This window comes from Dendrobates tinctorius, unplaced genomic scaffold, assembly GCF_039654945.1.
Source record: "Dendrobates tinctorius isolate UK_male_01 unplaced genomic scaffold, ASM3965494v1 ptg000102l, whole genome shotgun sequence".
Classification (NCBI taxonomy): Eukaryota; Metazoa; Chordata; class Amphibia; order Anura; family Dendrobatidae; genus Dendrobates; species Dendrobates tinctorius.
In genome coordinates, this window is record NW_027361770.1 from 9,789,752 (window position 1) to 9,804,490 (window position 14,739).

Below are 14,739 nucleotides of genomic sequence, written 5' to 3' on the forward strand. Positions count from 1 at the left end.
CAGCACCAACCCTATTAGCCAGTTGGCTCTTGTTTTGTTTAAATTAATTTACTTATTTGATATAAGGGTGGTGTTTTCTTTGTACACGTTGTACCTGTATTTAGGCTGCTTTTGCTGTCCTCCTACTGCTTTGGCACCAAACTGATTTCCGCCCGTAATAGGGGCGAGGGTGTATACGGCGGAGGAGGAGCTAACCTCTTTTTTCACTTAGTGTCCGCCTCCTAGCGGCAGAAGCATACACCCACAGTTTCTGTGTCCCCCAATGAGCGTCTCGGAGAAAAGAATTTTACGGTGAGTTATCACAAAAATCCATGTTTCAGTTTTTGAATTTCCACAAAAATTTAAAATAGCCAAATATTCAGAATTGAAAGTCCTCAGTGGTTGATAAAATAACCAATACATTTCGTTCAACTTCACACTTGTATGCCACTTGTTGTTGATTCTTGACCAAAAATTTACATTTGGTATCTTTATGTTTGAAGCATGATATGTGGGAAAAGGTTGAAAAGTTCCAGCGAGCCGAATGCTTTCGCAAGGCACTGTACATGCAGCTGCACACTCCGGTCCCGAGTACAGGGTACTGAGGTACGAGACTCGTGCAAGTTTCTTGCAAGTGTGACCCCGGTCTTACACAATATCTGTTAAATTTAAAAAAAATTTGTGTGGGCTCCTGCTCAATTTTCTGTGGCAGACGAGGAAAGCCAGCAACTGGGGTCCGATATTTATAGCCTAGGAGGGGCTTAATACCCATGGATCTTCCCAGGCTATGGATATCAGCCAGCAGCGGTATATTTAGCCTTTACTGGCTATTAAAACAGGAAGACCCCTCAATACAGACAATGTGGGGTCCCCCTATAATTAATAGCTTATAAAGGCTATGCAGACAGCTGCAGACTGATACTAATAGCGTAGGAATTGCCCCCCCGGCTACAAACACCAGCTCGCAGCCTCCCCAGAAATGGCGCATCTCTAAGAAGCGCCAGTTCTGTTGCTTAGCATCTCTCTTCCCACTGCCCTGTACCGGTGGCATATGGGGTAATATTTGTGGGGTTGATGTCAACTTTGTATTGTAAGGTGACATCAAGCCCTGCTTCGTAATGAAGAGGCATCAATAAAATACCTATCCATTACTAATCCTATAGTTGGTAAAGGCTTAAATAAACACACAGCCAGAATAAAGTATTTTAATGAAAAAAAAACACTAAACGCTGTTTCCCATCTTTATTGTACTCCTAATTCCTGCGATGCCCTCGATGACCTGTAAAAAAATAAAATAATAAAACATCAGTATACTTCCTGTTCCGACGTAATCCATTTAATAACGAGTGTCCCATCATGATCTCCCCTATAGAGCTATCACATCAGGAGATGTGACCACTCTAGAGGGCCTCCAGTGACACACTGACTGGAGATAATGGCTACTGTAGTGTTATCACTGAGGGTTCACTGGAGTTCATGCTCTCACTTTACGGCACTGCTGCGTGAGAATTTTCCCACACAGTGATGCTGCAAGTGACAACCTGAACTCCATTGACCTCTGACGGCGGAGTGATACACTGTGGATGGATATCTGCCATCATTGCATCACCGGAGGCCCCTGGAGAGCGATCACGTCTGCCAATGTGACAGCTCTCCACGGGAGATTGTCATTGGACAATCGTTATTACATGGATTACGTTGGAATAGGGAGTATACGATTACTTTTTTTTTTTTTTTAATACATGATCGAGGGTGTCGGGGATTAGCTGTGTGGTGACTGTACTGTATGTGTGTTTTTGATGAGACTACTACTGTACCATTATCGGCTAGCTGTCACTATAGCAGGCATAGCCGGATGGGACTAGTAGTCCCATCGGACGATGCCTGCCTACATACAGACCCGCACAAGCAGACACCCGCCCACACACAGTCTACACCCACACTCTTCCTCCTCCCGATCTGCAGCGTTTCTCGCACACAACTCCGCAGAAAAACCGCAGATCTTTTTAAACCTGCGGTTTTGCTGCGGATTTGCCTGACTCAATGGTAGTCAATGGGTGTGGAAACGCTAGAGATCCACAAAAAGAATTGACATGCTGCGGAAAAAAAAAATGCTGCAAATCCGTGTGTATTTTTCCGCAGCATGTGCGCAGCAGTTCTGTAATTCCCATTGACTAACATTGCTTGTGCACTACACTGCGGATTTGATGCAATTCCGCGCATCCAAAAATGCTGCGGAAACGCATCAAAAATCGGAACGTGTGCACATAGCCTAAGGGAACTTATCTAGATGTGTATTGAACGTCTTGAATTCCCAGGTGCTTCATAGAAGTTTATAACGTAGACCCGTGGTAAAAAAAAAATTAATTTTTAGCAATTTTGTATTTTCACTAGGGTAACAGAAGATGGACCCCAAAATTTGTTGTGCAATTTCTCCTGTGTTCACCGATAGCCCATATGTCTTCGAAAGCTACTTTTGATCCATAGTGCAAAGCTCAGAAGGGAAGAAACGCCATACTACAGTTCAGATATTACTGCACTTGTTTGAAAGGTGCCATGAGTGCCCCTTAGGTGCCAATGCAGTAGAACCACCCATAAGTGACCCCATTTTGCAAACTAAACCTCTCAATGAATTCATCTAGGGTACAGTGATTATATTGGCACCACAGGTGTGTCACAGACTTATAACATTGAGCAGTGAAGGTAAAATAATTTACACTTTTACCACCTAGATTCTCTTGGCTTCAAGTTTTACATTTTCATAACAGGAAATAGATAAAACTGACACCAAAATTTGTCCCACAATTTCTACTGAACGTGGCAATACCCCATATGTGACTGTACAGTACTACTTAACCATACTGAGAGTCTCGGGAGGAACGTAGCGCTATTTGCCTCCTGGAGCACACATTTTCCTAGAATAGATTATGAATTCCATGTAAAGGGCCCCTAAGTGCTAGAAAAGCAGAATCCCCTCCAAGTGACCCCATTTTGGAAATTATAACCCTTTGGGAATTTATGTACACTCCCTGACAGAAGTAATGTTGCTTATCCATGTTATTTAAATAAAAGCTTATAACCTGACTTTAAATTTATCCATTGGTTGTGCAAATTATTCTTTTGAAAGCTGAAACCCTCCGAAATGTGGTTTAGGTTAAGAAAATAAATTGGCATCAATGCAGAAATATTGATCATTTAATGGACACAGAATGGTCAGATTTTGGCAAGACAAAAGTTTTGTTGCCCACAGAAAGTAATGTGATATTCAAACAAATAATTAACTTAAAATACAAATATATGTTGCATAACATTGGTGAAGGAAGTTGTGGTGCTATTAGAGTCATATTTAATATTTTGTGTGACTTCCATGAGCTTGAAGAACTGCATCCATGCGGTTCAACAATGATGCATACAATTTATTAATTAAGTATCAGGAATAGCAAAGAATGCAGTCTTACATGCCTCCCGGAGTTCATCTAGATTCTTTGCTTTTGTCTTCCAAGCTTCCTCTTTCATCCTACCCCAAACATGCTCAATGATGTTCATGTCTGGTGACTGGGCTGGCCAGTCCTTGAGCACCTTGATCTTTTTTGCCTGTAGGAACTTTGTTGTAGAGATGGATGTATGAGATGGAGCACCATCCTGCTGCAGAATTTGACCCCTTTTATGATTTGGAATATAAGAGGTAGCTAATACTTCGTGATATTGTAGGCTAATGATATTGCCTTCCACCTTGCAAATGTTTTGCACACCCCCTTACTGAATGTAACACCAGACCATGATCTTTCCACCACCAAATTTAACTTTTCTGGGTGTATTTTGGATCCATACGGGCTCCAGTAGGCCTCCTGCAGTATTTGCGGCTGCTGTGGTGTAATTCTACTGAAGATTCATCAGAGAAATCCACCTTCTGCCACGTTTCCAGCGTCCATCTGTTTAGCAGGCTGTAGGACTTAGCAAAAGCCACACGGTTTTTTATTTGCCTTTTGTTTAGTGCTGGCTTCTGGGTACTGATTCGACCATGGAGGCCATTTCAAGATAGAATCCTACAAACTGTTCTAGTTAACACAGGACCTTGAGGTGACCAGCCCTGTTGGAGCTCTGCTGCAGTGGAAGAGGGGCTTGCTTTGGATTTTCTAACCAACAAATGTTCCTCCTGAGCAATTGTCTTGCGGGTTATGCCGGACCTGGGCTTGTCAAACATATCTCCAGTCTCTGCAAATCTTTTTTTTAATTTTTTGTACTTGACGCTGAGACACATTAAAGGTGCCAGCCACCTCTGCAGTGGATCTGGTCTTCAGCCTCTTGATAATCCAGGCTTTGGTCGCAGGGTGGATTTTTGTCATGTCAGAGCTCAAGTTGCAGCTCAAGTGAAGGCCTGGGTTGCTGGGTTTCTTTTTATACACACCCACTAATTAACCGATCATTTACTGAGCACAGGTGAGGATGTAAACTAGGGTGTATTATATGACCAGGCGACAAAACTTTTGTCTTGACAAAATCTGACCATTCTGTGTCCATTAAATGATCAATATTTCTTCATTGATGCCAATTTATTTTCTTAACCTAAATCACATGAGGCTACCGTATGTGCCCATGTAGTTTTTAGGTTGTGCGGATTTTGTTGAAAAATCCGCAGGTAAATCCACATGACTTGTCCTGCGGTTTATCTGCGGATTAGCCTGCGGTTTTGCCCTGCGGTTTCACACCTCATAATGATAAGGTGTGAAACTGCAGCGGAAACCGCAAAAAGAATTAACATGCTGCGGATTGTAACCCGCAGCAAATCTGAAATAAAGGTACTGTACAACGCAGCAGAATCTGCTGCGGACCCGCAGGGCCAAATCCGCTGCGGATCCGCAGCAGAATCTGCAGCGTGTGCCCATACCCTTCCGGAAGGTTTCAGTGTTCAAAAGAATAATTTATACAACCAATGGATGAATTTAACGTCAGGTTATAAGCTTTTATTTACATAACATGGATAAGCGACATAACTTCTGTCAGGGAGTGTACAGATATATTGACAATTTTGACTCCATGGGTGTTTTCCAGAAACAAGTAGCAGTAGATGTTGCTGAGTGAGAATTGCAAACTACAGTTGTAGTGACCAGTACACTGTAGTGACCAGTATGTTGCAGTCACCAGTACATTATGCCCAGCTCATGCTTCTGGTGACATGTACCTGTAAATTAGGCAGACTCTCATCACTACAGAAATGTCAAACAATGTGGGCTTCTAAATGTGGTGGAGCTCAGAAGGGAGGGGGCATTTGGATTTGGAAGCAGAGAATTTGCTGAATTTCTTTGGGCGGGTGAGGAGCCATTTTGCTTTTCCAGAGCTTTTGTGATAACAGTAACGTAGAGGCCCCCTTTATTTCCATTAACAGATGACAGACCTGAGTGAGGACTTGCTTTTTTTGTGGATTGAGTTGAATCTTTGGTTGGGAAAATCTTACATAACGTTTCGGATCACAGTTTTTCGGCGCTCTCCACTGACCACTTACTTTGGGGTTTCCATCTAAATCTCTGAGTGACTTGATTCAGATGAAAATCCCAATGGATCCATTTACTATAATGAGGTAGAGGTTACACTGGACTCCGTCTGGCCTCTGTTCAGCGTTGTCCTTTTCATAAGTGCACAAAACTGTGGCCGACTGCACATTTATGCAATCCTAAAAAGATGGACACCGCCGGATCACAGGTCCTATGACGTCCACTGTGCCTCTCCTTCTGTGTCATTTATAGGCAACTTTCCACCTGGGGTTCTATCTGAATCACGTATTTCAGAGATTTACACGGAAACCCTGTGTTACAGAACCACTCAGCACCCAGAATATGTTGTGCAGTTATATGTATATATAATAGGTTCCATGTGAGATGCATGTCCCTAATTTATCAGCAGTGTCCGCCCTCCCCCCACCTTTGTAATTCCCACAGTAAACCTCCGCAGGCTCCGGCCACCTGCGGCTTTTGTAATGCATGTCTGGCCTGATGCTTGTCTATTGGCCGGCCCTCTGTATCTTTGTGATATATTCTGTGTCCTGTGAGTAAAGTGTTGTCAGACTGGAAATACATGGAGAAGCAGTGATCTTTTATATGCGCCCATGCACTCAGAGGAATTCCAGCCAGCGTCATTCATTCAGACTCCAGCCAACGCAGAGCGGACCTCCGAAAACACGAGGTGGTACTGAAAGAGGTACCCCAGCTTGGTAGACCCCGTTACACCCTGGTGTAAGCTCTTAGTGTAGAGCGCAGGATAAATGTGCACCAAGCCTTATTGTTTTCTTAGGGAGGCAGAACGAAAAAAAATCAACAACAGGTGAAGAATTGGTTTTATTTATTTTTTACACCGTTCATTGTGCATTATAAGTGATATGACGACTTTATTCTTCGGTTTGATGCTGTTACAGCAATACCAGTTTTGTTGTGTTTTTATGTTTGGCTGCTGTCACACAAAGACGCTTTTTATTGTGAAAACTAGTTTTTGCATCACCATATTTTGAGAGCTATAATTTTTCCATATTTCGTCCGACAGTCATGTTATGGCTTTTTTTTGGGGGGGGGGGGGATGAGCTGACGTTTTTATTGGTACCATTTTCGGGCACATTTCATTTTTTGATCGCCTTCTATTCCAATTTTTGGGAGAGGGAAATAACGAAAAACAGCTATTCAGGAATTGCTTTTTGTATTTTTTTTATAACGTTCCTGCATAGGCAGCATCAAGAGTAAAAAGTTGGTTACACTTGTCAAGCACTATGCTTGACAAGTGTGACCAACCTGTCAATCACTTTTCCAAGCAATGCTTCAATTCGCTTGGAAAAGCTCTAGCATTCTGCAAGCTAAAAACGCTTGCAAAATGCTTGTGTTTTGTGGAAAAACGCATGCGAATGAAGTTTTATAGAAAAATTAATTATTTTTGCATCACTTTATTTTGAGAACTATAGCTTGTTTAGTTTTCTGCTGATGGAGCTGATAGCTTGTTTTTTGCGGGACAAGATGACGTTTTCAGTGGTACCATTTTTTATTTTTTTCAGCGGTATGATGATAAAACATTGTTTTTTGCCTCTTTTTTTATGGTGTTCACTCAAGGAGTTAACTAGTGGGACAGTTTTATAGAGCGGGTTATTACATAGTAACATAGTTATTAAGGTTGAAGGGAGACTTTAAGTCCATCTAGTTCAACCCATATCCTATCCTGACTTGCCCTAACATGTTGATTCAGAGGAAGGCAAAAAAAAAACCCATGTGGCAAACAGTAAGCTTCACATTGGGGAAAAAAATTCCTTTCCGACTCCACATACGGGAAGGAATTTTTTCCCCCAATGTGTTTGTTACGGACGTGGCGATGCCAAATTTTTTCTTTATTTGGGGATTTTTTGAAAAAATGCTCTTACACTTTTTTTTATATATACCGTATTTTTTGGATTATAAGATGCTCCGGATTATAATACGCACCCCAAATTTTGAAGAGAAAAATAGGATTTTTTTTAAATCAAAATGGTGGTGCTTATAATCCATGTGTCTTATTGCTTACCGGGGAGGTGGCTGCAGTGAAGTGGGTGTCCGAGAGTCGCTGCTGGAGGAGGCAGGAGTGGGGTGATGCTGCAAGGCCGTAGGCTGGGATGAGGGGGTGTCCGAGGTGCAGTGCGCTGCTGACCAGGGTGTCTGTCGCTGCTGCCCGGGGTGTCCATCACTGCTGCGGGGGCTCTGCCGACTTTTCGTGAAAGGCCAGAGCCCCCCGCAGTTCCATGGTTTCCTGTGCGGTGGACTCCAGGAAAATGGCCGCGGGGGGGGGGGGGGGGGGGAAGCGGCGCATGCGTAGAAGGAGATCTCGGGAGATCAAATTTCAGCGTTGAAATCTTATCTCCCGAGATCTCCATCTGCGTATGCGCTGCCCCCGGCGGTCATTTTCCCGGAGTCCACCGCACAGCAAACCACGGAACTACGGGGGGCTCTTGCCTTTCACGAAATGTCACCGGAGATCCCCTGCAGCGACGGACACCCCGGGCAGCACTGCCCCAGGCACCCCCTCATCCCGGCCTGCAGCAATGGCAAGGGTAAGGTATATACGCATTATAAGATGCACCCCCAATTCATCCCCCAAATTTGCATTCAAAAAGTCAAACTGCGCTGCTTCCCTTCTGAGCCCTATCATGTACCCAAATAGTGGTTTTCCCCGACATAGGGGGTATCGGCGTACTCGAGAGAAAATGGACCACAAAATTTGTTGTGCAATTTTTACTGTTACCCTTGTGAAAATAAAGTTTGGGTTTAAAGTATATTTAAAAAAAAAAAAAAAGTTTAATCTTCGTTTTTTCCTTCCACATTGCTTCAGTTCTCAAGAAGCAATTGAATGCTTGATAAACTTCTTGAATGTGGTTTTGAACACCTTGAGGGGTGCAGGTTTTAGAATTTTTTCACTTTTGGGTATTTCTCTCACTTCTGGACCCTCAAAGTCACTTCAAATGTGGTCACTAAAAAGAAAAAATGGTTTTGTAAATTTTGTTGGAAAAATTAGTAGAAATGAGCAAACCCGAACAGTAAAGTTCGGCATCCGTACCACACACATACTGTTCGGGCATGGACACCAAACACGGACTTCACCAGGAAGTCTGTGTTACTGTTTCAGGATTCGGCTCCCCGAACATTGGGTGTTTGTCATGAAAATGACAGCGCTGCAAACATTACTTAGGCTAGTTTCACATTAGCGTTTTTTTGCGCAGCGCATCGTGCGCATAAAAAACGCAAAGAAAAACGCAAAACAAATGTGCGTTTTTTTTTCTTCATGCGCACGCTGATGCGTCAAAATAACGCAGTGTTACTTGCGTTTTACATGCGTTTTTGCATGCGGTTGCGTTTTTTATGCGCATGCGTTTTTAGGTGTGACATTTCACAATAGCAAAATCTTTGACCACCAATGGGTCACCAGTGGGCGTGTTTCATTGGAATGTTTTATAGACCCTGTACTGCTGAATTCATCAGATTTTGCTGCTGTTTCCGGTGTCAAGATGGACTTGCGTCTGGATAATTTCCGCTTCAAGCTGGATCTTGACATTGCGCTGTCTCAGGCGTATGTCTTTTGTTGCCAGCAAGAAAGGGAGAGGGAGAGACAGCAGAGACGGCAGCGGCGTAGGTTTTGGAGGCATCCAATCATCGAACTCCGGCCAAGCCGTGGAGCATATCACACGCTGTACAGCGAGCTACAGGAAAACCCGGAGAAATTTGCTGACTATACACGGATGTCCCAGGAAAGCTTCCTTGACTTGCTGGGTATGGTTGAAGGAAACATCCGGAGAAGGGACACTCAGCTCCGGCGTGCCATTCCTCCCGAAGAAAGGCTCCTTGTCACCTTACGGTATGTATGTTGTTATGTTTGCATAATTTTTTTGGCTTTTTATTTTTTTTTTTTTTTGGTCCAAAAAATTAGGTTTTTTTTGGCTATTGATTTTTAACATTATTTTTGTGAAATTGCTTTTTTGCATAATGGTTTTTCTTCTGGCATGTACTAATCCCAATCCTTTATAAAATGTTTTTTTGCTATGTTGTATTAAAAAAACATGCAAAATAGTTAGGCCATGTACTTTTTTATTTTCAGTGTTTTTAGTAATACCCAAGACAGAAATATAATTATTTTTTCTTTTTATGTTTGGCAGGTTCCTGGCAACTGGAGAGAGTCTTTCATCCCTGCATTTCCAGTACCGGCTGGGAATCTCAACTTTATCTGGGATTGTTGCCGACACCTGCAGGGCTCTGTGGGATGTTCTGTGTCCGGAGTTTCTGCCATTGCCCACTGCCGAAAAGTGGCTTCAAATATCGGAGAAATTCTGGGCAGTCTGCAATTTCCCGAACTGCCTAGGAGCGGTGGACGGGAAGCACATCCGCATCACAAAACCCGCAAGAAGTGGCTCCGAGTACTACAACTACAAGAAGTACTTTTCCACAGTCCTAATGGCCATTGCGGATGCAGACTGCCGGTTTGTGGCGGTGGACATAGGGGCATTCGGACGGGGCAACGATTCACAGACTTTTAAGAACTCTGATATGGGCTGGAGGTTGTACGGCAACCATTTCAATTTTCCACTGGCACGGCCTCTTCCCCAAACCCAAACTCCACCACTGCCATTTGTAGTGGTTGGGGATGAGGCATTTCAGATGTGCCCAAACCTGCTGAAGCCGTACTCCAGCCGTGACTTGGACCACCGCAAGAAAATTTTCAACTACAGGCTTACGAGGGCTCGCAGGACTGTAGAGTGCGCCTTTGGCATTCTAGTGTCCAGATGGCGAATTCTCAGCACCGCCATCAATCTCAAAATGGAAACAGTAGATGAGGTGGTGAAGGCATGCGTGGTTCTCCACAATTTTGTTATGGCAAAGGAGCGGCCGAACTTTGACATGGATGAGCCTGCTGCCAACCCTTTGCCAGATTTTACTCAGCACCCTCTTCGGTCCTCAGTCGAAGTTGCCCAAATGAGGGACCAATTTGCGGACTACTTTTTATCCGATGTTGGTCGTGTAGCATGGCAGGATCAAATGGTTTAATAGTTTTCTTGTTTGTTAAAAATAAAATACATGGTTTTTTCTACCTGTACCCAGTGTACTGTGTCTTAATAAACTCCACTACTCATCTGCCCAGGTTAAATTGAAGAAAGGGAAACCACCATAAAAAAAAAAAAAAATATATATATATATATATATATATATATATATATATATATATATATATATATATATATATATATATATATATATATATATATATTATAATATATATATTATAATATATATATATATATATATATATATATATATATATTATAATATATATATATATATATATATATATATATATATATTATAAAATATATATATATATATATATATATATATTATAATATATATATATATATATATATATATATTATAATATATATATATATATATATATATATATATATATATATATATATTATAATATATATATTATAATATATATATATATATATATTATAATATATATATATATATATATATTATAATATATATATATATATATATATATTATAATATATATATATATATATATATATTATAATATATATATATATATATATATTATAATATATATATATATATATATTATAATATATATATATATATATATATTATAATATATATATATATATATTATAATATATATATTATAATATAAATATATATATATATATATATATATATATATAAATATATATATATATATATATATAAATATATATATATAAATATATATATATAAATATATATATATATATATATATATATATAAATATATATATATATATGTATATATAAATATATATATATATATATATATATATATATATATATATATTTTTATATATATATAAATATATATATATATATTTTTATATATATATAAATATATATATATATATTTTTATATATATATATATATATATATATATATATATATATATATATATATATTTATTTTTATATATATATATAAATTTTTTGTTTTTTTTTGGTGGTTTCCCTTTCTTTACTTTCTACCGGATGGTCAGCCATCCAACTCTGAAAGGGATACTATATTTCATTTTTGTTTTATTTATATATATATATATATATATATATATATATATATAAAAAAAAAAAAGAAATATAGTATCCCTTTCAGAGTTGGATGGCTGACCATCCGGTAGAAAGTAAAGAAAAACAAACCATAGTGTAGGGCGCAGTGTGTGCAGGCGGCGAAAGACACAATAACCAAACATTATTTTGAAAAAAAAATATAACATTTATTTAAATTATTTTTTAGTTGCTGGAAACTGGGGGGTGTGGAGGGATGAGGAACGGCTTTGGGTGGAGTAAGGGGTTCTAGGGGAAGGAGGAACCAAAGAAGTGGGGGAAGGGAGCTGAGGCAAGGAAAGTTGTGAAGTGGGAGGTGAGGGAGGAGGGAGGGTAAGAGTCCTCCTCTTAGTTTTTTTAGGACGGTGGCCCGTCGTCTTCCTGCTGTCCTCGCTTGAGCCTGAGGACTGGCTAGACCCCGGGGACCGCCTTGAGCCTCTGGACCGCCTTGAGCCTCTGGACTGCCTTGAGCCTCTGGAACGCCTGGAGGCTGGGGACTGGCTGGAGCTGGGGGACCGCCTGGCACTTGTTGACCGCCTGCCAGGATCTTGTTCCAGCTGTGGCATGCTGGAGGTGGTGGATGTCCTGGCAGGGGCCGTAAATATTGAATGCGGGTCCCCCAGCTGATGCTGCTCCGAGGTGGTGGTGGTGGCGGTCCATGCAGGCGTGGTGGCTGTGGCGGTCCATACCGGGGTGGTCCTCCCGCTGGTGGTGGTGGTTGCGGCGCTCAAGGCAGGGGTGGTGACGACGGGCCATCCAGTGGTGGTGGCGGCAGCAGTGGTGGGCCAGGCAGGAGCAGCGCTTGGCATGGTGTTGGCGGGTAAGTGTCCAGCTGCACTCGGACTTGGGGCGGTATATTGGTGTCCGGCGAGGCTTGGAAGTGTGGTGGCTGTGCAGTGATATGCAGCAGAAGTAGGTAATGCTGTAAAACGAGTCAGTGGTGGCACCGGTGGAAATGCCACCACTGACTGCTGCATAATCCTACTCTGCTGCATAGCCTGCATAAAAGCATTGTTGCAGGCCTGCATGACAGTCAACTGGAGGTCAGGGGTAAGGTGTTCCGCCGTGTCCCGAGCTATTTGGGTATAAAAATGATGCGCTGGTCTGGCGAGGTCGACTTCCAGGCGCTCAAGGCGACCCTCGATAGACTTGTAGCGTTGGTCCAAAAGGAGGAAACCACTCTCAAGTCTATCGGAGAGTGCCTTGAGGCTACTCTGAAAGACCGAGCTCAATTCAACGAACTCGGGCATGAGAGGCCTGTCCAAGGTCCTCTGCCGCTGCTGGCGGGAAGTGCCCGCAAAACCAGTGGCAGAGACCTGGGACAGGGGAACACCTGAGCGACCAGCTTCCTGGTCTCCAGATGACTGTGGTGCAGACCTGCAAGGTGCTTCCTCGCTGATGGATGGCTGGGAGGGGTCCGGGGCAGCTTGATGAAGGACCGCTTCGGGACCAGGTTGCAGGGTGCTGCTCCAGGTGCTGTGAAAAGAAAAGAAAGAAATTACTACCATAAATTAACAATCGCCAACTCCTGTGGAATAGAAAAGCACAGAATAAAACACAATACAACTAGAAAATACTTACGTTCGGGAGGCAAGGACCGGTCTTAAAAATGCCAAGGCACGATGGTATCGGTACTTCGTGCCGGTCCTTGCCGCAGCACCACTGCGAACCTTATTCTCCTGACGGATATCCCTGTTGAAGCGGTCCTTCATCGAGCGCCAACGGGTTCTGACTTTGTTCACTGTGATGGAAAAAAAAAAAAAAAGAAAAAAAGTAAGACTATGCACTGGAGGCTGTGATCATCCAACTGTGTGTGATGATAGAAACTCCATGGAGTTAATAGCATCACACACAGTTGGGTGATCCCGGCCAAGATCACTGCTGCATCACACTGCATTTAAATACTTACGAAAATCCTTGCGGACCCGGGGAGAGGCATTGTCCCAGCCATCCATCAGCGATGCGGCCACCTCGTTCCAGAGCCGCCGGATCACCACGTTGTCCGAGTGCAGTTGGTGACGGGTGTCCCACAACGGGACTCGCTCCTGGACTAGACGGATGAGCTCGTCGTTGTCCAGGGCGAGGTCCTCCTCCCGCTGTGGAGCCTAGAAAAGAAAGACAAACATTAATCTTTGAAAGATTTAAAAAAAAAAAAATATCGATAACTAGCTGAAGAGCCCGGCGCTGCCCGGGCATAGTAACTAACTGTGGTTAGTTATATAAATTTAAAATTATCCTCCATCCCATAGTCCCGTGCCCATATTCCATCATACATATCCTCCATCCCATAGTCCTGTGCCCATATACCCATCATACATATTCGCCATCCCATATGCCTGTGCCCATATACCCATCATACATATTCGCCATCCCATAGTCCCGTGCCCATATACCATCATACATATCCTCCATCCCATGCCCATATACCCATCATATATATCCTCCATCCCATAGTCCCGTGCCCATATTCCATCATACATATCCTCCATCCCATAGTCCTGTGCCCATATACCCATCATACATATTCGCCATCTCATATGCCTGTGCCCATATACACATGATACATGTTCGCCATCCCATAGTCCCGTGCCCATATACCATCATACATATCCTCTATCCCATGCCCATATACCCATCATATATATCCTCCATCCCATAGTCCCGTGCCCATATACCCAAACAAACAAACATACACACACACACACACACAAACACACACACACACATACACACTTTGAGCCCTAGATATTGATAAACAATCCATGAAAAAATTATTTGTTTTAAATGGAAATAAATGGAAAAAAACAACAAACATCGAAAAAAACAACCATGAAAATTTAAAAAAAATAAAATTAAAAAATACCAAAAAAAAAAAAAAAAACCAGACGAGAAAATAAGTAAAAAAAAAAAAAAAAACAGTCCGTCTGTACTTACATCACGTCTACCCGCCCGCACTTGGCCTTGCTGCTCCTGCCGTTCCTCCGGTGGTGGTGGCGTGATGGAGGATGAGCTCTGAAAATTAAACCAAAAAAATTAATCACATGTGTTTATTTTTTCAAATCCATACGGAAGCATAGTACTCACTTCTTCTGCCTCTTGCCCTGTCCCGGGGACA

At 42.0% G+C, this 14,739-nt stretch overlaps 2 protein-coding genes across 3 annotated transcripts in view; one reads left to right on the top strand and one right to left on the bottom strand.

Annotated features, from left to right (window-relative positions):
- ZNF830 (zinc finger protein 830) overlaps positions 1-14,739 on the top strand; it is a 215,894-nt gene that overhangs the window by 111,612 nt on the left and 89,543 nt on the right. The gene's annotated exons all lie outside the window — the stretch shown is intronic.
- Positions 11,733-13,340, bottom strand: LOC141099727 (uncharacterized). Its single transcript, XM_073587726.1, has 2 exons — positions 13,206-13,340; positions 11,733-13,100 (listed from the first exon to the last, which is right to left on the bottom strand). The coding sequence occupies exons 1-2, from the start codon at positions 13,334-13,336 to the stop codon at positions 11,804-11,806; spliced, it is 1,428 nt and encodes a 475-aa protein (XP_073443827.1). The 5' UTR covers positions 13,337-13,340; the 3' UTR covers positions 11,733-11,803.

What these genes read in the sequence shown, in the direction of transcription:
- LOC141099727 (XM_073587726.1), bottom strand. Translation starts at nt 13,336, where the DNA reads ATGAAGGACCGCTTCAACAGGGATATCCGTCAGGAGAATAAGGTTCGC. An exon ending in CCGGTCCTTGCCTCCCGAAC is followed by an intron (nt 13,101 to 13,205) that starts GTAAGTATTTTC and finishes TTCTTTTCACAG; the next exon opens with CACCTGGAGCAGCACCCTGC.